The sequence below is a fragment of the Leptonychotes weddellii genome, chromosome 5 (assembly GCF_054177405.1).
Source record: "Leptonychotes weddellii isolate Sample4059 chromosome 5, ASM5417740v2, whole genome shotgun sequence".
In the NCBI taxonomy this organism is placed as follows: Eukaryota; Metazoa; Chordata; class Mammalia; order Carnivora; family Phocidae; genus Leptonychotes; species Leptonychotes weddellii.
In genome coordinates, this window is record NC_138373.1 from 136,561,025 (window position 1) to 136,583,110 (window position 22,086).

At 44.1% G+C, this 22,086-nt stretch overlaps 1 protein-coding gene across 3 annotated transcripts in view; it reads right to left on the reverse strand.

The window, feature by feature from the left end:
- TMCC3 (transmembrane and coiled-coil domain family 3) overlaps positions 1 to 22,086 on the reverse strand; it is a 71,697-nt gene that overhangs the window by 8,305 nt on the left and 41,306 nt on the right. For all 3 annotated transcript variants that reach the window (XM_081822207.1, XM_081822208.1, XM_031019773.2), the window contains exons 2-3: positions 4,000 to 4,904; positions 1,533 to 1,668 (exon numbers count right to left, since the gene is read on the reverse strand). In XM_081822207.1, the coding sequence (XP_081678333.1) occupies positions 1,533 to 1,668; positions 4,000 to 4,904 (1,041 nt within the window). The remainder of the gene's footprint in view (positions 1 to 1,532; positions 1,669 to 3,999; positions 4,905 to 22,086) is intronic.

Here is a 22,086-nt window from a genome sequence, read left to right on the forward strand (position 1 = left end):
GGGGAGGGGAAATCGGGGAAAGTGGCAAAAGGTACAGACTTGTAGTTATAAGACAAGTAAGTCCTGAGGATGTAATGTGCAGCATGGTGACTAGCTAACCTTTCTGTCTTACATATTTGACAGCTGCCAGGAGAGTAGGTCTTAAAAGTTCTCATCGCAAGAAAAAAATGAGTTAACCACGTGAGGTGACGGCTGTTAACTAGACTAACTGTGGTGATCACTGTGCACTACATATATTATATGTATCAAATCATTATGTTGTACACTTTAAACTAATGCAAAGGGATATGTCAATCATAGCTCAGTAAAGCTGGGAGAAAAGAAAGAGACCCTGTGGTAGCAGGAAAAAAAAAAAGCATTCCAGAAGCCTAGGTTGTTTCGCTACCGTGCTACCATCATATTAATACTGAAACGTGCCTTCATTTTTTTTTTTTAAAGATTTTATTTATCTGAGAGAGAGAATGAGAGAGAGCGAGCACATGAGAGGGGGGAGGGTCAGAGGGAGAAGCAGACTCCCCACCGAGCAGGGAGCCCGATGCGGGACTCGATCCCGGGACTCCAGGATCATTGACCTGAGCCGAAGGCAGTCACTCAACCACCTGAGCCACCCAGGCGCCTGAAACGTGCCTTCGTTTATAGTGACGCAGCAAGCCCTTCCTTCCCTCCATCCAGATCCGACCAGCCCTGCAAGTCCCACTCTCTCGGGACATTCTTTCACACTCCTTACTCAAGGACTGTTGGCAAGACCTCGGTCCACGTCACTGAACCTCTCTGCCTTAGTCTCCACATCTGAGGAATGGGGAAAACAGTAGAATTGCTTGAAAGCAATTGTTGTTGTGAGGAGTAGATGGGGAGGGAAAAGGCATGTAGAGTGTTTGGCTAGCATATGGCGCATGGTATGCACTCAAGTCCTTGAAATTCTTACAGCTATCAAATCTACTCTCGTGCAGATGAGTAAACAGATTGAAGGCTTGCTCAGGGTTACCCAACTGGTAAATGCCAGACTTGAGACTGAAATGCAAGATTTCACCACAGAATGACCGACTGCCCCACCAGTTCCTAGCTTGTTGGCCACTGTGTGTCTGAATCCTGTGGCTTTCACCGTCTGCACCATGGCACTTGGCCCCTGCTCATGTTTTCCTGAGCTGCTTGGCAGCTGACCTAATCCTGACTTCCCCCCACCCCCACTCAAGTAAGCTTCTTGAAGGCAAGGTCTGCCTCATGTTTAGAAAGTTTTAGCAGTTTTAGGGGTGGGGGTGGGGGAGGAGGAGAGGTTATAGGCAATGGTCTTGGGTAGATAATAAATATTTGTTAACCCAAAAAGGTACACAGAGAATAGCCTCTTTACTCAGTGACACTTCTGACATGAGCTAATGGGGCTAATAAGGTGGAAGATGATGGTGCAGAGAAACCATTTTGCTCCCCGTGCCAGAAATCCTTTAGGGCTTACGGGTAATGCGTTTACAGTTTGTTAAATGAATCTGAGGCTGGGACGAGCCCGCGTGAGCGTGTAGTGACGAGAGGAACGGTACCTGGATGTCCCGTGAGCGCTCGTAGGCCTGGTAAGCCACCTTCTCCTCGATGCTGGCAAGGCCCTGCTTCAGGTTGGCGGTCTCGTGCTGATGCAGGTCTGTCAGGTCATGGAGCTGGTCTTCCAGGTGCTCATACCTTTGCAAAGAGAGGAGCTGATTCTGAGTGTGACACTCCAAATGCCTCCTTGTTCTCAGTCCCTGGAAGACTATGTTTCCGAAAGAATACGTCTAGGGGTGCCAGGGTGGCTCAGTTGTTAAGCGTCTGCCTTCGGCTCGGGTCATGGTCCCGGGGTCCTGGGATCGAGCCCCGCATCGGGCTCCCTGCTCGGCAAGCCTGCTTCTCCCTCTCCCTCTCCCTCTGCCTCCTGCCCCCATGCTGTGCTCTCTGTCAAACAAATAAATAAAATTTAAAAAAAAAGACTACGTCTAGCTGTGGGGAACACGCTTTTGGAGAACACTGAATTCCAGCTCTAGGAAGGTGGTCTCTGCCATCTTAACTTCTCTGTCCTCACTCCTGAGGTGACACGCATACCAAATTCGGCATTTCCACCCACATCGGACAAGCACCTTCACTGGTTGCAGTTGATGACAGAACAGACCTGACACGTTCACCAAGGCTGGTCAAGAGACAGGGCTGCCTGGCACCCCAGGGCTCCCCCCTCTCCTGCCTGCACAGAGCCTTCTGGTTCACGGGCACGGCTCTCACACACCAGAGCCCACGAGGAAAGAACCAACTTCTCTACTAGAGCCAATTCCACCATTTCCCAATGTAACCTCTAATTCTGAAAACATGTTTCAGTTCTTGGAACTCAAGTGCCGATGAAAAATTAAGCTCATTACAAATTATAAATAGCTTATCAGGTGGCATTTCCAGAAGTCCAAATCTTAAGTAACAGAAGAACAAAGATTTCCATTCCCACCTCCCATTTTCCTCACAGAAGAGGGACTGGTCTTATTATATTCAAAAACTTATAATGTTTATTTGAAAACAGGAAGCACTGTTTGGGGAATGCCTTAGTCTGAAATGACTTCTCTCAATGTCAGCGTTAGGGGCTTACAGAGGTCACCTGATAGAGTCATTAAAGGGCGAGAGAGAGAAAGAGGGAAGGAGGGAGGGAGAGAGATTGTGAGATCATATGTCAATTATACCTCAGGAAAAAAAGTAAGACCAAAAAAATTTAATGCAGATTTAATGATTATTCTCAGCTAGGACTACTTCATAGGTATCCAATGTTGGTGTAAAAGCCTTTTAAAGATCTCTTATAGCAAGCAATACAGTGGCTAACTCCGAAAGATCACAAACATAGCTATATGACAAACAAGAATAAAAACTGTCCTACATTTATGTAAATGGATATTTGTGACGGGATAAAATTTGGATCCAAAGAGTACTATATGCCAAACTCTTCAGATGGAATTAAAGTCAATATTCTCTGGAAAACCTGTGACTCAATAATAGTTATGTGACAAAGAAACCAAAGTCAAAGATGTATGCTGAAAGTTTTAAAAAACTGCTGAATAAAACATAAGAGCTGGAAAAAAAGCCACATTTCTAAATTAATACCATCTAGGAGATATAAAATGTGTAAGTAAAATTTAAAGTTTAATCTTACAATATGTAATGGGCATTGAATTTTTTTAATCTACATTTTTATAAGTTAACATATTCATTTTGTCCAAAAAAAAAAAAAAGAAATTAACTTTTGGGGGCACCTGGCTGGCTCGGTCAGTGGAATGTACGACTCTTGATCTCAGAGTTGTGGGTTCAAGCCTCACGTTGATGTAGAGATAACTTAAAAAAGAAAGAAAGTCTTAAAAAAAAAACTTTGGGGAATCTTTTTACTGGGGAAATGGTGGAAAATCACTTTTTATTAATATTTTTATTAATAAGTTAGAAGCACACAGAAGCCAGCCTACAAAATACCTTTTAAAATCAGCTAATATAATTCTCAAGATTTGAATTTACATTCTACTCTGAGTATTTCTTTTGAAGACTCTTCATTTAAGGAGAAAAGTTCAATGTGCAAAATATAGTATGTAAAAAAATGTGTACTACATGAAGACTTTAAGATTGATGTAGCAAAGAAAATCGACCTTGTTGAACAATGCAGTGGGGTTTTTTACCTGACAGTTACTACAGAGGAAAATAAAATACAGATCTGTGAATTAGTGTAATGAAACTGCATCCCAGAAGTCTACTGAGTCAGGAGCTCAGCGTGCACGAGTCATAGACCACACAGTGACATTTTAAAAGATTCACACAACTTTCTCTAAAGCGTCAAACTGTAAGTCACGAGTTATAAAGCTTAGCACCATGAGGTAGGGAAAAAACTACTGATTCTTAACTTTTTTGATCCATATCCACATTCGTGGAAAATGCAACCATCAGTGTATCACTTTCAAGAAGGCAATCTGGCGGCAGTAAGTCATGCTTCTGAAAGAACTGCAAGAGAATAAGCTGAAATACCTGTATCTTTCCTCTTGCAGCGTCTGAGAAATAAAACCGTATTCTCTCTTGAACTGCACTTTGAGCGCTTCGATGTCCTCAGCCAGCTGAGCCTGCGTGTCCTTGATCTCCCTCAGCTCCTCCAGGACCACGGTCAGCTTGCCCTGGCTGTCCAGCGCGCCGGCTCCACTGGCCCCGAAGGACTGGTTCCCGTTACTGTCCGCGGAGCCCGACGTGCCGCTTGAACACTCGTCGTCGCTGCCGTACTTGGGTTTGTTCACGATGGTGGCGCTGCCCCCGTAGGCCCGGGGACTCCCCTCGGGCCGAAACTCCTCTAAGGAGTTCTTCAAGTGCGCGATGTTGTCGGCGCTGCCAAACTTATTCCGGATCAGGTTGGCGAACTCTCTGGACTTGTTGAAGACGAACACGGGCGGAGTGAGGGACACGCCTGGCATGCCTGACTTCCCGCACTCCGGGCCGGGGGGAGCAGTTCGAGACTTCGCGGAGGCATCTCTCAGAGAGTGGAGGTTGTCTTTGGAAATGTCCTTGGAGCTTCTGGAGGCTCCGTTCTGCTCGAGCTCCCTGAGCTTTCTGTGATACTGCTCTAACTTCTTCTGGAGCTGGGCGATGGAGTGAGCGGACTTCTGATTCTTCTTCTCGAAGACCTGTTTGATGCGGCCGGCCTGCTGCTTATCCGCACTGCTGACCAGTTTCAGATACTCCGCAACATTCCCATCGCGGGACGTCTGCTCAATTTTTATCTGCTCTGTCACCTTCAGGATTTTTTGTTTCAGGCTATCTGCACTGAGTTTGACCTTGTGGAAGTCCAGGATGCCATCTGGTACATCAAAGTTGAGGTTGGTGTCTGACCCCCCTCGGCGAATGTTCGGGGGCAGGCTTAAGGTATTCATGTCATGACGTTCTACCTGCAAGAGACAGGGAAGAAGCACTTTAAGGTTGGAAGTCAAAGGCATAGTTTTTGTGAGAGAATCTGTGCACACACAACAGACATACTTCAGGTCCCAGATTTTTAAACTGCAAGTATTCAGGGGCACCTGGGGGGCTCAGGCGGTTGAACGTCAGACTCTTGGTTTCGGCTTGGGTCATGATCTCAGGGTCATGAGATCAAGCCCTATGTGGGCCCCGCAATCAACAGGGAGTCTGCTTGAGATTTTCTCTCCCTCTCCCCACTCGTGTGTGCGCGCACTCTCTCTCTCTCAAATAAATACATAAATCTTTAAACTGCAAGTATTCATGAGATAAAAACTCCCTATACTATCCTCCCCAGTTGAATAGAAGGCAGTCTAACTCCGTCCTGCATCCATGTGTACTAACTGTGAGATGCTGGTCTCCCAGGGTGTCCGATGCTTTGTCTGATTAGATGACAACTGCCAGTTGCCAGGGTAGAAAATGCATAATGGCACGAGGTTACCAATCAGTGCTAGTTTCCCAAAATGCCCAGGTAACTGGGGGGTCTGCCAAGCCCCATTCACTGTGAATTGCAGCACTGTGGGAAATGCGCCCAATTCAGAACCCAATCATGTAACAGAAGAATGAGAAAATAGTTTCAGCAGGTACATTCATCAACACAAGAAATTATTTTCTTTTTAATGGAATCATTAAACAGATGTGACAGGAGATTAATTTTACTGAGTAATACAACTGTATTTAGATGTGGAAATGAATAACCCCCCAACCACAACTGAAGTGATTTAAAAACAAGAACAAGTGGTAATACGAAGTGAAGTGGCTTTCTCACCGAAGGGCCACCACCTGGGGAAGAGGTGCAAAGTATCACTGAGCACCGTGGCGAGGAGCGTTAACTAGTTTGTGCTCCAAAAGGGAAAGGCAAAGGTAGTCTGGGCGCTAGGTACTATGGATGTTTGTATGTGTCATCCTGTTCAATCCTCACTACCATGCCAGGTAGAGACTACATTAAACCCATGTACGTACAAACTGAGATGGCAAGAGGCAGGATTTGAACCCAAGTCACCCTAACTGGGTTCTCTTTCTACGTCAGGACACCCTATCAAGATGTCCCCAAAGGACTAAAGACAAGCCTTTGTAGGGTCTGAATGCAATCTCTAAACAAAGGTTCGTAACATCTCAACCAAAGCAGCTTACTTGTCAAGTTAACTGCCCTTTGATTAAAATAATGCCTTGACACAGAGTCTCAATGGAGACCAAACAGGAGACAATATTAGGCACAAGTTATCTTGAGTTTCAGGGAAGAGTAGGCAGAAACAGCAAAATATTAATAAGATACTAACACATCTTCCCCTGCCCAAGTGACCCAGACTTGAATGCATTCATTTCCAACAATGAAGTATTAACACTTTGTCCCACGAAAAATCCTACCCGGTGCTTTTTCCCAGAGAAGGGAGCCCAATGGCATGGTGGGACACAATGCCAGGTTGGTGAGTCAGTCCTCCTACACAACTCACAAAAGTTTGTTAACATTATTTCTTGGCCCCTCTCCTCCAACACACAATTTTGCTACAAATAAGAAACACTGGGTGTTTTTATCTGGCAGAAGAGCATCACGTAGGAAAGGCTGGAAGGAAATAAATACCAAATCACTTGTAAGACTAGAAAAAAGGATAAAAAAATTGTGATGTCACCTGGTCAAAATGGAAGGATGGGTGTAGGGAATAAAGAAAGTATAGGATCATCATCTTCAAGTCCCAGAGAGATGACCATGGGGAGCTCAAGGAAACTAGGTACATGGCTCGCTAGTGAACCCAAACAGGAATGAGTTCAAACACAGTAACACAGAATGCACAAAATCTAGAAAATGATTATTTGGGGCACACAGGGCAATCTGTGGTAACTGTACAATCAAGAAGCTACAAATTTGATTTCACTGGAGATATTCACTGATCTAATTATGCTATTCTACTTCTCAGAAACTTTCTTCGGCTCCCCAGAGCCTCCCAAATTAAATAATACAACCCGGCCACTATAAGGCCTCGCTTACCTGTCAGGCCTAATGGATGCCATTCATCTTAAGTGAACCATACAACCCAAAGTTCCCAGGATGTATGTGAATTATCTATGGATTTTCTCATATGAAGGGTGCCTACCGCCCATCCACTTCTGCTTATCAAAATCTCACATATTCTGGAAGAGCCTCTTAAAATCCCACTTATGCCATGAAGCTGTTTCCAGTCCATCAGAAAGCTGCCTATTCTTTCTGTGACCTTCCATGTTGCTTTTGTGGCACCACCTGAAGCATCCTGTATCCCTCATCCGTGGATTCGATCCCCCACAGAGTACAGGCTCCTTCAGGTGAGAGACGTGCCATACCATACCCAGTTTGTAGTGTTAGTTCTGTCCCTATTCACACGAGGCTGTCGATAATGTTTGCTGAACTCAAATGACATCATTCTTTATTCTAGGAGAGTCACACTGAAATCACTTAAGATATATTTTAATAGAATCAAGAAAATGACCTTGGACGTTCTGCCCATACGGACCTGGTAATTTCAGGCAGAGCTGCTTTCCCAATAGCTGGGTAATAAGTTCTATATCATTTCACACTGTTTCAACTAAACGGAGATTTTTCTGAGGATCAGTGTGCAACAAGATAACACAGACTTTTAAACTTTAACTGAAGTATAATTTACACACAGAAAAGAGCACACATAAGAAGAATAAAGCTCAATGAACTTTCACAAACTGGATATACTGTATAACCAGGACCCAGTAAAACAAAACAAACAAACAAAAACAAAGGGGCGCCTGGGTGGCTCAGTCAGTCAAGCCTCTGGCTCTTGATTTCAGCTCAGGTCGTGATCTCAGGCTTGTGAGATCCAGCCCCGAGTTAGGCTCTGTGCTGGGCATGGAGCCTGCTTAAGATTCTCTCTCTCTCCCTCTCCCTCAGCCCTTCTCCCTCCCTCCCTCCCTCCCTAAAAAACAAACAAAAAAACCAACCCAATAAAACAAAACTGAAGCTCCCCGTACCCCCTTCAATCATAAGTACCTCACCCCCACCTCCGGGGATAACCACGAGCCTCACCTCTAACAGCATGCCACTCACTCTTCTTGTCTTTTTTGCTCCACTTTGTCTATGAGAGTCCGAAGACCTTGTTTTTACCCTCTGGAGCTCAAAGATCAGATTAAGTTATTTTAAGAAAAAACACCCAAACCTGCTTGGTACTGAGAAGTCCACCGTGTTGGAAGATGCAGAGGCTTTTACACTTACCTTCCCAAAAGCAGCAATAAGTCACCACCTGTTCCTCCTTTAATCCTCGACCCCACCTCAGCTGGCCACCCAGCAGTGGCGACCCGATGGGTCAGGACAGCCTCGAACACTCAGGAATGTTGGCGCACACAGAGTTGCCTGACTTCTGGCTCACTTTAAAGTTGTAACAATGCTTGGCATGTCCTCGAGAATCCAGGTTTGGGCAAGTGACAGCATTCAAAGCTCAAATCAATCAATCTTACTGCTCGTCAGCAAATCTCAGTTAAAAATGTTTGATGAGGGTAGAAGGTTGAAACTATTGTTGGGCCGCACCTTTTTATAGCCTTTTACAGCCCTAGCTCTGCAGGGTAATTAAGAGTCAGCTGCACACATCACTACCAGATGCCCATAGTTCCCTAAATTCAGAGGGAAATTTCCTCTATGAGCTGGGGAGAAGGCTGTGGGCGTCCTCCGTCCTCCACTTAACCTGGAGCCGGCCCTGCGGGTACCTGCGCTCAGTACAGCTGTTTCAGGGTGGGACCCACGGAGGACAAAGCTTCCCGGCTGACCTGGCGTCAACGTGCACGTGAACTGTGTGCATCAGGAGATGCACGTTCCAGTTTGGGCACTGACAGCAACTGGTTATGTGCTCTTAGCTAAATCAGGTCACTTCTGTAGGCTTCAACTTCCTCATCTATAAGGAGATCAAGCCAGACTACTCAGAGCTAGCACTGCAAAATTCCATGAAATTTAATCCAAGCTATCTTTACTGTGACACGTTATCATGAAATAGTCAAGACCCTGGGCTCTGGAGACAAGAGTGCTTTTGATTTCAGTCTTGACGCCACTCTTATGAGCTGTGTGACTTCAGAAAAATGACCTCGTCTTTCTGTGGCTCAGTTTCCTCTTCTGTCAAATAGAGATAGTCCTTCTTCAAAGAGTTGTGAGGAATAAATGAGACAAGGCACATAAAGTACTTAAAGAGTTCCTGGCACAGAGGATGATTTCAAAAAAAGGTTTGCTATTGTTGTCATTCTAATCTGGTTTAAAAATGTACCTGTATGTAAAAACGGAAAGGAAAACAAGCTCCACACAATGGTTATCTTTGCACGGTGGGGTTAAGGGGAGCCATTCTTCTTATTATGTTTCCGTATTTTCCAATTCAAAGAAGATAATGAACACAAATTACCATTTCGGCAGAAGAGATACTATTTTTAAAAAATGACTGCTAGCCCCTTTCAGTACGCTTGGAATTACCTGGTTATTCTTCGTGTATGAGGAAGGCAGACCACCAGCATCCTAGTGAAAAGCCATTCCTAATAACATTTTCCTTCCAGCAGCAGAAACATTTCCCCTGTCACCTCAATGTTCTGGAACAAAGGCTACAGAAAAGCCTAAGCCCTGGACTAACGTCAAAAACGGACACTGAGTCATCTCTGCAACAATGCAAGCTTCCAACCCAGCCTAAGTGAGCTCACCTTGCTCACCGGGAAGCCAGGCCCAGCTCAGTCACTGACAGTACAGGGCTGCTCGAACACTGTGCAGGCTTCCAAAGAGGGCTCTCTCCATGAGGTTGCACATTTAACCCCTAAAAGCTCCCGAGGAAAATGAACGAAAGGGAAGGATAACCCGGGCAGAGGCACACCATGCAAAACCCCACCCAAGAGAACTGGGAAAGGGAAAGCGAAGAACAGGGGTGGATGCCTGGAGGGCACAGGCTGAGGCTCCAGGGCTCACTGAGGGGCCGGAACATGCAGACACACGGAGAGGTCAGAACTAGGGAGACAGAACAGCCGAGGCCTGAGACGATGAACCTCTGGTGTTAAGGAAAGCTGCTCGAGCTCATCAGTCGTACAAGGAAAGAGTCAGGTCCTTCAAACCGGCTGTCACTTCCCAAGCAACAGGTACTTCTCAGCACACAGGAGGGTGCTTGCAAGGCCCCCAAAGGAGCTGCAAGTATCCAAAGGCGCTCACAAGTCCTCGTGGCCAGGTGTCCGAGCCAACACAGCTGACATTCTGTCCTCTCACTCATTTTGGCCAGAATCTAACTTCAAGTCCAGAGGCAGGGCTGTTCCTGTGGCTTGCCCATCATAATGTGCTAGGCTTCGCTGTGGCAATAATGCCAAAATCTCAGTGGCTAAAAAAAAAAAAAAAAGAAAGAAAGGAAAAGAAGAAAAAGTTCCTTTCTTGCCCATACTAACAAGACGGCTGGCAATCAGCCAAGGGCCCGGGGCTGTGAGGGAGCATGCCATGTTGCTGGTGGCCGTGGACGTGGCAGGGGACTTGGCGAATCATTCACTGGGGCCTAAAGACTCCCACCAGAAGAGACACCTGTGGTTTCCCCTGTTCACCGCACTGGGCTTAGCTGATCTCAAGGGACATACACGACAGGGAAGTAAAATCCTGCCACATGCCCAGGAGGAAAAATGTCATGTTAGGGACACGAGTGGCAGCTCATTTGTTAAAAATTCTGAGATATCTTCTACTGTTATTACTATTTTACAAATTAAAAAAACCAGGCCCAGAGAAGTTGCCTAGCAGCACACAACTAGTAAGTGGTAGAGTGAGGACTGAAACCCAGGCAGTCTGCCTCCAGAGCCTGCCTCCCTAACAATGACTGAGTACTTGTGGGATGAGTCACGCATTGTGCTACACAGTTTTTTTAGTATTCACATATTCTTCATGCTAACTCTATCTGATGAGAAAAGCAAGGCTTATAAGGAATGTATCTGTGGGGCGCCGGGGTGGCTCAGACGGTTAAAGTGGCTGCCTTCGGCTCAGGTCACGATCCCAGGGTCCTGGGATCGAACCCTGCATAGGGCTCTCTGCTCAGCAGACAGCCTGCTTCTCCCTCTCCCTCTGCCTGCCCCTCTGCCTACTTGTGCTCTCTCTGTCTCTGTCAAATAAATAAATCTTTAAAAAAAAATAAAAGAATATATATGTTTCTTGATGTCCTCCAGAGATAATAAATAGCTTAGCTGGGGCTTAACTCTGATACATGAAACACGCAAGATACAGAACCTAAGCTCAGCCGCCAACTGTGTGAGAACCCATTCCGCAGTGTCCCTTCCACGGGCACCCGGACTTGTGGGAAAGCTCTGCGTTTGGTTTAGACCGCTCTGTCAGCACCCTCTCCCTCCCACAGGCCAACCCTGAAATCACCCCCCATGCCGCTGCCCGCCCGCAGCCCTGGGGCGCTGGCTGCCACCACACCAATCTCAGGTCGGGTACGGCCTGTCCATCCATTCTCCTTCGTCCATGCTGCGAAACAGGCACGGTGGTTTAGGCAGAGTAATTCTGAGGATTAAAAAAAAAAAGCTTACTGTTTTCTTGAAATCACGGGCAAGCATTTACAGTCACTAAGACAAGAAAGAGAATGAGAGAAACAAGGCAAAAACCAGAGAAGTGAGATAAGAGACCCATGGAGAAGAGGCAAGCCGCATCTAACTAAGGGCCTAACAACGGAGGGGTTCAGTTCTGGACGCACATGGGGAAAGGCACTCAGGAGATAAGCCATGGCTCTGCCTGCAGAGAAGAGAAGACCACCCTTCCACAGGCTGGGTGATATGGCACAGAGAGCAAGGTGCTGCCCAGCATGGCCCTTTAGGGGATACGTTTTTTATGTTCTACCTAAAAATGTGAGCTTTGTAGCACTTTGCTGCTAGTAATACACACAACACTACTAAGCCATCTTCCGTCCTGCTACTCTGTGGTAACTGGATATGTGCTTGCAAAACATCGTGCCTCTCAAGAAACATGAAACCCAGGGAAGCCAAGCCAAGAAAACACCTCGTTTTCTTGCTAAATGAGCTAATCTGCACTGGAGAAGCCAGTCTGAAGGGCATCCTTATCATGACACAATGAATACATTCATGTGGATACATATACAGAATATTCAGTGCCTATAGTTTAGAAGAATGCCCCTTTCCCTGCCACTACCTGCTAGAAGGGAAAAACCGTAAAGCTCTCCATATAGTACCCAAAAGGATATTTTATTGGTAAAGTGTTTTCATAAAATGTTTGTTCTAATTAGTTTAGACAAAGAACAGTTCTTTCTTCTGTAGTTCAACTCTGACAAGAGTACACTGTGAACTTCTTTTAAGTGTGTGTCAGTAAAACCTTCCCAGGAAAAGGACTGAACTTCTTTAAAGTTCACGGTGTCCAGGACAGGAACTGAGTCACTAGTTTTACCATGCAGGTTTTATTTTCTCCTGCCTCTTCCTCTCTTAGCATCACTGACAAAAGAAACTCGACAGCGTCACAAGTTCTAGTTCTTGCCTGCAGGTAACGTTCATCTCATTACTCTGGGATTAAGGATCATTAGGAACAGGGGCTGGAGTACACATCCCTTTGCTGGACCAATCCTTTATCCAGATACTGCAAATTAACAGACGAAAGGCGATTAGACAAAGTATTTAAGGCTCTCAAAAACAAATTCTTCAAGCATCTTCAAGCACTTACAAACACCCAATACTGTAATTAGAAATAATTAGCTTCTCATTAAGCCTCTACCAGGCAGCAGTGATAACCTACTTTGAGTTACATGCACTAGAAAATGTAGATGTCTTCAAAATAGCTTAAAACTCACACTTTTGATTGATACAAACTCATCCCTTACAAAATGAGTCTGACCTGGTAAATTTCCTGGATGCTTCTGTATAATCTACAGAAGAATTAAATGAAAGAGGGGAAAAGGCCGGATGGGGAAGGCTAGGGTAACGAAAATCAAGCAACGTACGCCGAATACCAACTGCAGGTAAAGGACAGCCACGGTCCGTTGGGGCAGACCATATAGGCACGTGAAGCGACACCAAAAGGGGGCTATTTCCAAGAGAAAGGAGTTTCTGGGCATCACCTGTACCTCAAAAAAGGGCAAGTTTGGGTAAGGGAAGCGAGCCCCTACCACCTGCCCCTCACCCCTACAGGCCAGGCAGTAAGAACGCAACCTTCTGGAAGGAAGGGCTCACAGTTCCTTCTGGTGGGGAGATGTGGGATGGTGCGTTCTAAAGAAGGGGAAGCAGGAAACTCCAATTTTAGGACTAAATGCAGAATAAACATCATTGTGGCTTTTAGTTCCTACACTTAGAAGAAACTGAGGGGTGTGAGAACCCCTGGGCCCTGACCTGACCACTTCCGGGGGGCAGGCCGGAATCCTCCCTGCCAGGGAGCTACTCCCCACCAGTTTCTGGCAGTGTGTGTCGGTAAAACCTGCGCAGGAAGAGGACTGAGCGCTTGCCCTGAGGGCTGGGGAACAGGTGGAAATAACCACATGATGGTACTCCAGGAGAACCACCCCAGGAACCGAGGCAGGAGAGGCAGCTCTGAAGGAGGGGAAAAGGATGGGTCTGCAAGCCCTTAGCCGGTGAGCAGGAAGAAGGGCATTTACTCACTGCTTCCCTGACCCCCAAAAGGCAGAGGGTGGGGGTTTTTGGGAAGAAAGTGCGCTTAACCTCGCTTCTCAATAACCCTGAAGCCAGCACTGCCCTTCAGTCTTTCAGCATCTCCTATCCAAACGAGGTCTCGGAGGACTTCTTAGCACCCTCTCAGACACACATGACAATGACTAACTTCACATGAGGGGGACTGACCACAGAAGTTAGACTCTCAGCACTGGGAGAATCCTTGCATTAAGCCTCACTTGGCTTAATGCCCGTTTTAAAAAATAGCAGCTTGACTATGAACCCTAGTGACTCATTTCAATCCACATTCTGTTCGTCAGAGGTACCTTCCCCAGAAAATGTAATTGTCCCTACAAGGGAAAGTAACTTGTCTACTAAGGTACAGCTTCTTAGACAAATACGTAAAGTGAATATAATAGTCAACACGCTAGGGGTGTCTATCAGATAACAATCATCATGTTGCCCTTTGTGCCTTGGGTGCTAGGAAGTTAGAACCAAATGAGTAACTGTTAGACCTGGTGATTAGCCTTCCCCTCTTTTTAAATTTTTTTTTTTTACTTTTTTTTTTTTATTAATTCTTATGTTAATCCCCATACATTACATCATTAGTTCTAGATGAAGTGTTCCATGATTCATTGTTTGTGCATAACACCCAGTGCTCCATGCAGAATGTGCCCTCCTCAATACCCACCACCAGGCTAACCCATCCTCCCACCCCCTTTAAATTTTTTTATTTTTTGACATTATTGCTACTCTATTTCCCATGTGCCTTATCACAACCTCTTAGGAGAAAGAAGTAGGTGGACCATACTCTATAGATGCTAGGTATGTCATCCTGCCTGGAGGTGAGCGCTATACTCTCATTCCCATATGTAATAGGGGGAATGTGGTCAAACATACCCAGCTCATAAACTGGAACAGCTACTTCTGTCCCCCATTGCCAGGGCACCCAGAGAAAGCCACACTAGAGGTCACAGCTTGGTTTGTGTCCTTCAAAAAGTTGCTTAATAAGACTGAGCCAGGAAACAGAACTTGATACTCAGGCCCCAAAGTACATTCCCAAAGCAAACCTAAGCCTCATCATTAAGTTATTCTCTGCAGGTCAGGGTTTAATTTGTTTTGGGTACTATAAAAAAAAAATTGCATATGTACTAGATAATCTGTAGTATAGAATTTTGTTATAAATAGGTCAGAACACAACTAGCCATCAGATAGGGCTTACAAATAATATACTTAACTTTGAAGTAGGAAAAAAACTGCTCCTTAATAGTTTCTTTCCCTTTTGCAATATGGAACTTATTTCCTTTATGCAATTTTATTTTTTCTAATGTAAGCCAGCAGTATTATCACCAAATAGCAATTAGAAATAAAAATCTCCCTTTCATTCTCCCAAAATCATAAACAGCATCATATTCAAGGAAAAAAATGTTAGCGTCCATGAAAAGCACATTCAATCAACATTCTAGAATTTATTTTTCGTATGGAAGTTGTGTTAGGCTTCAAATGAGGCCAAGCAATATAAAAACTCTCATTGCCTTGGGCCAAATAAAACTATGTTTTTAAAAGATAAACCAGATCATGTCCTGTGTTCCTTTTGAAAACATTTAAAATTCCCCAGATGAGGGATGCCTGGCTGGCTCAGTCAGTAGAGCATGTGACTCTTGATCTCAGGGTCATGAGTTCAAGCTCCACGTTGGGTATGAAGCCTAATAAAAAAAAAAGAAAGAAAGAAAGAAAAGTAATAAAAAAAATTCCCTAAAGAGTGAAATCCTTAGCAAAGAATTTACAACTCTCTTGATCAGGGCCCTACCTTAGCCATAGTCCAGGAGACTCGTCCATAATGATAGTTTGAGCACACGTATGCACAAGGCACCAGAGAAAGGCTGGAGCTTTATATACACTCATTTAATCCCCACAGCTCCGCAAAGTGTCAAGAGCTGTCCTTTCCAAATTTGGAATGGGGAGGCATCAAATAAGTTGTGATTATAGCTACTAAGGAACGAGGACTTGTACCAAAGTCTTTTAGCCTTTATCTTATTCCATTACTCCAATAAGCCCCTGAATGCTTCATGCACTTTCCTATTTCAGTGTGTTAAGTGCCTGTTAGTTCTTCACCCCTAATGTGGCCTCGCATGCCTCCACCCTGATTTACCTTTCAAGGACCAGTTCAAACACTGCCTCTTCCACAAAGCTACCCCTACTCCCATGCTCAGCTAGAACTGATTGCTTCCTTTTTGCTCTCTACAAAGTTTGCTTTTATCCCTTTAACAGTGCTTATTCTGCTAAGTATCTAATATGTAGAACATTTGGCCCCCCACTATATTGCAGCCTTGAAGGGACGCAATGTCTAATAAGCCACCTGTGTCCTGCCCCACATTCCTTCCTCAATAGGACCTTAGTCTCCGTTGCTCAGTCAGTGGTAGACAAACAGCCAACTGGAGCAGGCCACTGTCCCACAGGTTCACAATCTCTCAGCTGCTAGCGATGAGATCAAGGAGAACCTGCAGCTGAGTTTATTCAGGATTATCTTCCAGACAGACTGGACTGCAGGCGGTTAATGGCTCATGATTCATGCAAAAGATCAAATATTCAAAAACTGACGTGTTGCATGGTTTTCTGTTGTTCCAAACAGAATACAACAGGTGACCAATTAACAAAGGACAAATATTGGGGTGCCTGGGTGGCTCAGTCATTAAGCGGCTGCCTTCGGCTCAGGTCATGTTCCCAGGGCCCTGGGATCAAGTCCCACATCGGGCTCCCTGCTCAGCGGGAAGCCTGCTTCTCCCTCTCCCACTCCCTCTGCTTGTGTTCCCTCTCTCGCTGTGTCTCTGTCAAATAAATAAATAAAATCTTTAAAAAAATGACAAATATTAAGATCCACAATGTACAGAATACGCAGGTGTACTATTCCCTTGCTCCCTGACATTTTCCCTGCAGTCACCATCATAACTGTTAATGAGAATCCACGTGCTTGCTCCCTCTAACACATTGATCCATTATTTGTGATGGCATAAGGATGCATGCAGTCTTTTACTGCATTAAATGAAAAACTTGAAACAATAAGAGATCTACTGCCCCAGCAACAGTAACAAGTGTAGTTCTCTGTCCCTTAGGAAATCATAATAGAAGGTGAACACAAAAATAAAGGAGTCCTTTTATCCTCCAAAGTCTAAGAAGGCAATGATTTCTTTTAAAGGACAAAAGCAGGCCTCAAGAAGAATGGTCCGAGAAAGGACAGGATCTTGGCAAAATAGTACAAATTAATTTCAAAAAGAGAAGCTACCAGTTAAAGACTTCAAGTGTCATATAATTTTCTACACGCTTCACATACATTATTTAGTTTTCCTTTCAAGAATATGAGATTAGAATAATTACTCCTACTTTACAGATGGAGAAAGCAAGTGGCTTGTCTGAAGTCAGAAAGCCAGTACGTGGCAGAGCGGTGATTCCAGCAGGCTCCACGGTCTGTGCTGATGTCCCACCTGCCACCGAGAGCCTGCTGCGATATGCCAGACCCTTTACTAGACACAAACATGTTTCCCACACCCTGACAACCCCTAACATTTAGTTTACTTAAATCGCTGTGTATCCTTTAAATATTGCACAGTGAAAAATATGTATGGGAGAGAAACCAGAAGAGCAAATACTAACAAATAGCTTTAGGCAGTTCTTGGGGCCGCAAGACAATTACTACAGACGTTCCCAATTTGATTTTAAGAAGTTAGAGAAGAAACTAGCTTAAACCCCAAGATATCTTTAATAAAATATGTAGGCTGCTTCTGTTTGAACCACTAATGGTGATTCTCAACGCCTGCAAATCAAGTCTGTCTTCTGGATAAAGCCCTGGTAGGTATATAATCGTTAGAGGCTCTGCTACCAAGATGAAGGTAAGAGGAGGCTTCCTCCTCCCAGAGTCACAGCAGTTTAAAAGCACTGAAGATCTGTATTTCGGATAGAGGACAGTCCTCTAGGAGCACACTGTTTTATACTCTGGAAAAAGGGAAACTCAAAGAAATAAATTGGATTTTGGAGTGTGATTTTTAAGATAAACACTATCCCGTGACTTTCTTAGCTCCCAGGCCTATATCTGGGCTGACAGTATTTCCAAACAGAGGGCACAGCCTTCCAGGGCCTACTCAAAACACTTGCAAGTAACCAGCCAGCTGAGATTCACAGGGAAGCCCCAATTCCAAAGCCATGTGTCCTAAACAGAGGCTAATTATACCCCAGTGGTAGCATACACATTAGTGGTTAAAAGCAGATTCAGAGCCAGACTGCGTAGGTTCAAATCCCAGCTCTGCCACAGTAAATATATCATCGCAGGCAAGTTGTTTATTCTATGCCTCAGTTTCCTCATCTGTAAAGTGGGGACGGCAGTACCTACTTCACAGGGCAATCGTGAAGAGTAAATGAATGAATATTTGTGAAGTGCTTGGAACAGGGCCTCGTGCAGAGTTAGGTGCTCTAAGTGCAGGCTATCGTTTATCCAACACAATGTACCCCAAGTAAGCGGGAACTTCAGAAAAGTCCAAAGCCAGGAGCCACAATGCTGCTGTCACCACGAATAAGCTCTTCCAGTGGAAGATGATAATTCCCTCACCGCCCCGCTTCAGGGAACTGGTTGTGTGTGCATGTGCATCTTGCAGGGGAGAGGTAGGAGGAGAAAAGACAAGCAGGGTCTCAAAGCACACAGGAGGCCCCCTCAGAATCAAGTTTCAATGAACCTGAACTGAACCGTAAAGAGAATTTTTTCAAAAGATGCCCATTTACCCAAAAGCAGAACACCTAGTATCTGAGTGATTAAATCTAACTTTTGAAAAGGTACAAGACCTCAAACGACTAAAATTTAAAATCTCAGTATTTGGTCCTCAAGTTTTTAAATAGAGCTCATAGTCTTCTATACATTGCTACTTAGTGAAACTAGGACTCTAAACTAAGGCCCTAAAGAGACATGTCTAACATTTCCCCAAGGCATTAAGCAAAACAAGGAAAAATTGTATTAGAAAAACTTACCTAATGACTGTAACTTGCTACTTCCTGTAAAAAGCCTCCCAAACTAATTCTTGAGAGCGTTATGTCCTGGAAGCTTGTTTTTACAGATACGTGGGGTTTTTCGAACTGGGCTAGAGTGAATTCCATGAGCTTCTCTCTCAAGGGCATCATGTTCTGATTTTACCCAGGTTCCCTCTCCGTCCCTGACTCAAGCTGTCACCAAATCCTCTTACTTCTTTGTCCAATAATTTCTCCCTAGATCGACCCTTTCCTGCTGTCTCCAGATCTGCCTACCTGAATCCACACCCCCACTTCCAAGAGTTTAAACAGGTTTCACTACCATGTTTTACTTCTTCAATGCGGCCAGGGAGAGTCATTACACTCATCTTCTCCACTTACGCTCGACAGGGGAGCACTGGACAAGCTGTACAACAGCTCTTCCTTTAATAAAGGAACTGGGTTCTTCCTCCTGCTGGTACTTCGTCCCTGAGTAACGTTTCCTATTCCAACCACCCGAGGTCTTCCTCCGTCCTTCTACCACTTCCCTGACAAACCTCAGCACCGCAGTGCACCGAACACATTTCTGCACCTCCTTTCCACCTCAGTACTTACGTCATTCCCTTCTGGGCGTACCCTTTCCGAGACCTCTGTCTGATCCAAATCCTACCACCCCTCAAGATTTCTTCCATGAACTCCTGCCCATGTTACTTCCTCTCCTTTCCCCTCCATTCTAGTTCTTATTAAGACTGTCGAGGGGGACCCTACTTGTTTCACCTTCCTTGCTGGATTTTTAGGTTACTGAAAGTACTCACTCTTTTAGATGCCATATGACACTCAGAACAGAACTAGCTGTACCGCTGAGCAGCGAACACGTATTTACGTTTCCAACTTCTCTATACCGCTATATTACCGCTATAAAGCCCTAATTCCAAATTCTGAAGGAGACCCACGGTAAGAGATATGTATTTATCAATACATACATATATGTGTGCATGGATACACACACATGTAACTGAAACAAGTTTTATGAAACAATACTTATCTTTACTACATGCAAGCCAACTACAAGCATATTTTTTAAAATTGAGTTGGCTCATTTTTTGGACTGCTGCATATTAGGAAATTATAATTAATTTTATTAGGGTATGTTAATTTTATTATGTAGAAAAACTTGTTTTGTATACATGTCAGAAACAAAGTACCCTGACTTTTTTGAAACAGATTACATACACACTACATAAAGTAAATATGAAAAATTTAATTGTTGAATCTGGATAAGGTAGATGGGCATTTGCTGTACTCTTCCTTCTACTTTTCCATATAAAAATATGATAGTTGTTATGCATTAAATTCATTCCATGACCAATAAATGGGATTCAATCCTGTCTGAAAAACAGTGCTTTATAATTTGGAAAAAGACAAGCCCCATGTTTCTGTGTTTGATAATTATATTTAAGGAGGCGCTAATATACTGAAGAATGTTCTATGGTTACTTCCTGGCCAGTGGGGGTCAATAAACTTTCCATTGCTGAGTCCACTCATCTCTCCTACAACATTCTTTCTATGAAATTTTCTGTGAATCATTACTTCCTTAGCAGTAAAGATATCTGGTCAAGGCAGTTTTTTACTTGCAAAGTGAAACTGTGGACTTGGAATTTACACTAAGACTTCTTTTTTTTTTTTTTTAATTTAAATTCAATTAGCCAACATATAGTACATCATTAGTTCTTGATGTAGTGTGCAATGATTCATTAATTGCATATAACACCCAGTGCTCATCAATAATCTAAGACTTCTCATCCTAGGAAAAAGCTTTGTGGTTTTCATCAAGGCTTTAAAACGACTACACCTGGTAACAGCAAACAATCAAGGCAATGCACTGAAACTGCAAAAGTCATAATAAGCATGTGCACGGATTAAAACTTTCCCCTTCCTTCTCCTTTAAGAATTGATTCTCATAAAAGAATAAATTCCAAGAACAGAGTAACACCTCATTTAATTGAAATAAACAGGGAAGTGTTATAGAAATCTTTAGATAATTGACATCCTTACCATTTAAGGGCCAACATTTTTAAGTCCTGCTGATGATGGATTTCTAAATTCCCAAGACTGCCTTCCTGTTGACTGGCATCATCCATATGACCAGGTTTGAACTATGACAGAGCACAGTCATAGTTTCTTCTTGACCATAGGAAGAAAGCTGGACTAGGTGAGTCGGGGACCTGGGGGTCTAGTGAACTCTCCAGTATCAGGTCCCTCATTTGAGAAAACAAGGTGGCTGAACTCTGCAACCTCTAAGGCCCGTTCTGCTATTACTAGGTCTGGGAAGCTGGCAGCCCCCAGCACATACCAAGTAATATACAGTGAATATATACTCTTCCTTATAATGAATCTTACTCACCAAAATGAACATGAAGCAAAAAGCAGTTAACAACCATATGCAGCAACTGACAAGAATGAACAGCTGGGGTGCCTGGGTGGCTCAGTCAGTTGAGCGTCTGACTCTTGATTTCGGCTCAGGTCATGATCTCGGGATTGTGGGATCGAGCCCTGCTCAGCAGGGAGTCTGCTTGGGATTCTCTCCTTCCCTCTCCCTTTATCCACCCCTGCTCTCTAAAATAAATAAATAAATCTTTAAAGAATGAATAGCTATTAACACAGCACAGATGTATCTCTTTGTCACACTTAATAAAAGAAACCACACACAAAAACGTACAGGCTATAGGATTCTCCTGATCTGGTAGGTTGGAACTGTGGTCAGTTACCCTTGCTGGGAAGCAGTGGTAGGGAGAAGGATTTGCCAGAAGGTGGCACAGGGAGCGCTGGGGTGCCAACAATGTTGATGCAGGTGGTAGCTATGCAGTGCATACACAGGTAAAAATCATCCAACTGTACATTTCAGATGTATGCACTTCACTGCAAGTTATCCCTCAAAAAAGTAAAAAATAAAATGCAAAGGCACAAAACACAGAGAAAGCCCAGAAATCTGTATGGCATACTAGCAAAACACTAATATCTGGGGCATAATAAACATATCAGATTTAGATGCAAAGATATTTAATCCCAAATTCTGCAAAATGCAGCAACATCCAAAACACCATTGTTGATGCAGATTGCAAATGCCCTGGTTCATTACATAATAGTTATTTAGAAAGCCAATGTTTCTCAAATTTAACTAAAAGCACACAAAGTACAATTAGAGCTTATTCACTTACTTAAGCCAAATGTTTTTATGATAGTTAATGGAATTGACTAATTTAGGTTAATGGAACTGAGTGACAGTTAATGGAATGGATTCATTTAGGTTCCAACCCAATCCCCCAGTACGTATTTTCCACTCAAAAAAAAGTTTTTCCGGATATCTTCTGTGAGCCAGGTGGTAGGCTGAAATTACCAGAGTCAGAAAGGTGAATATGACAAACTCTGCCCCTGGAGCTCCTGCTTGGACAAGGAGACATACAGACCCACACAACTGCAGAAGAATGTAATGAGTACTATAAGAAATCAAGAGGCAGAAATAAGTAACCAGAAGCC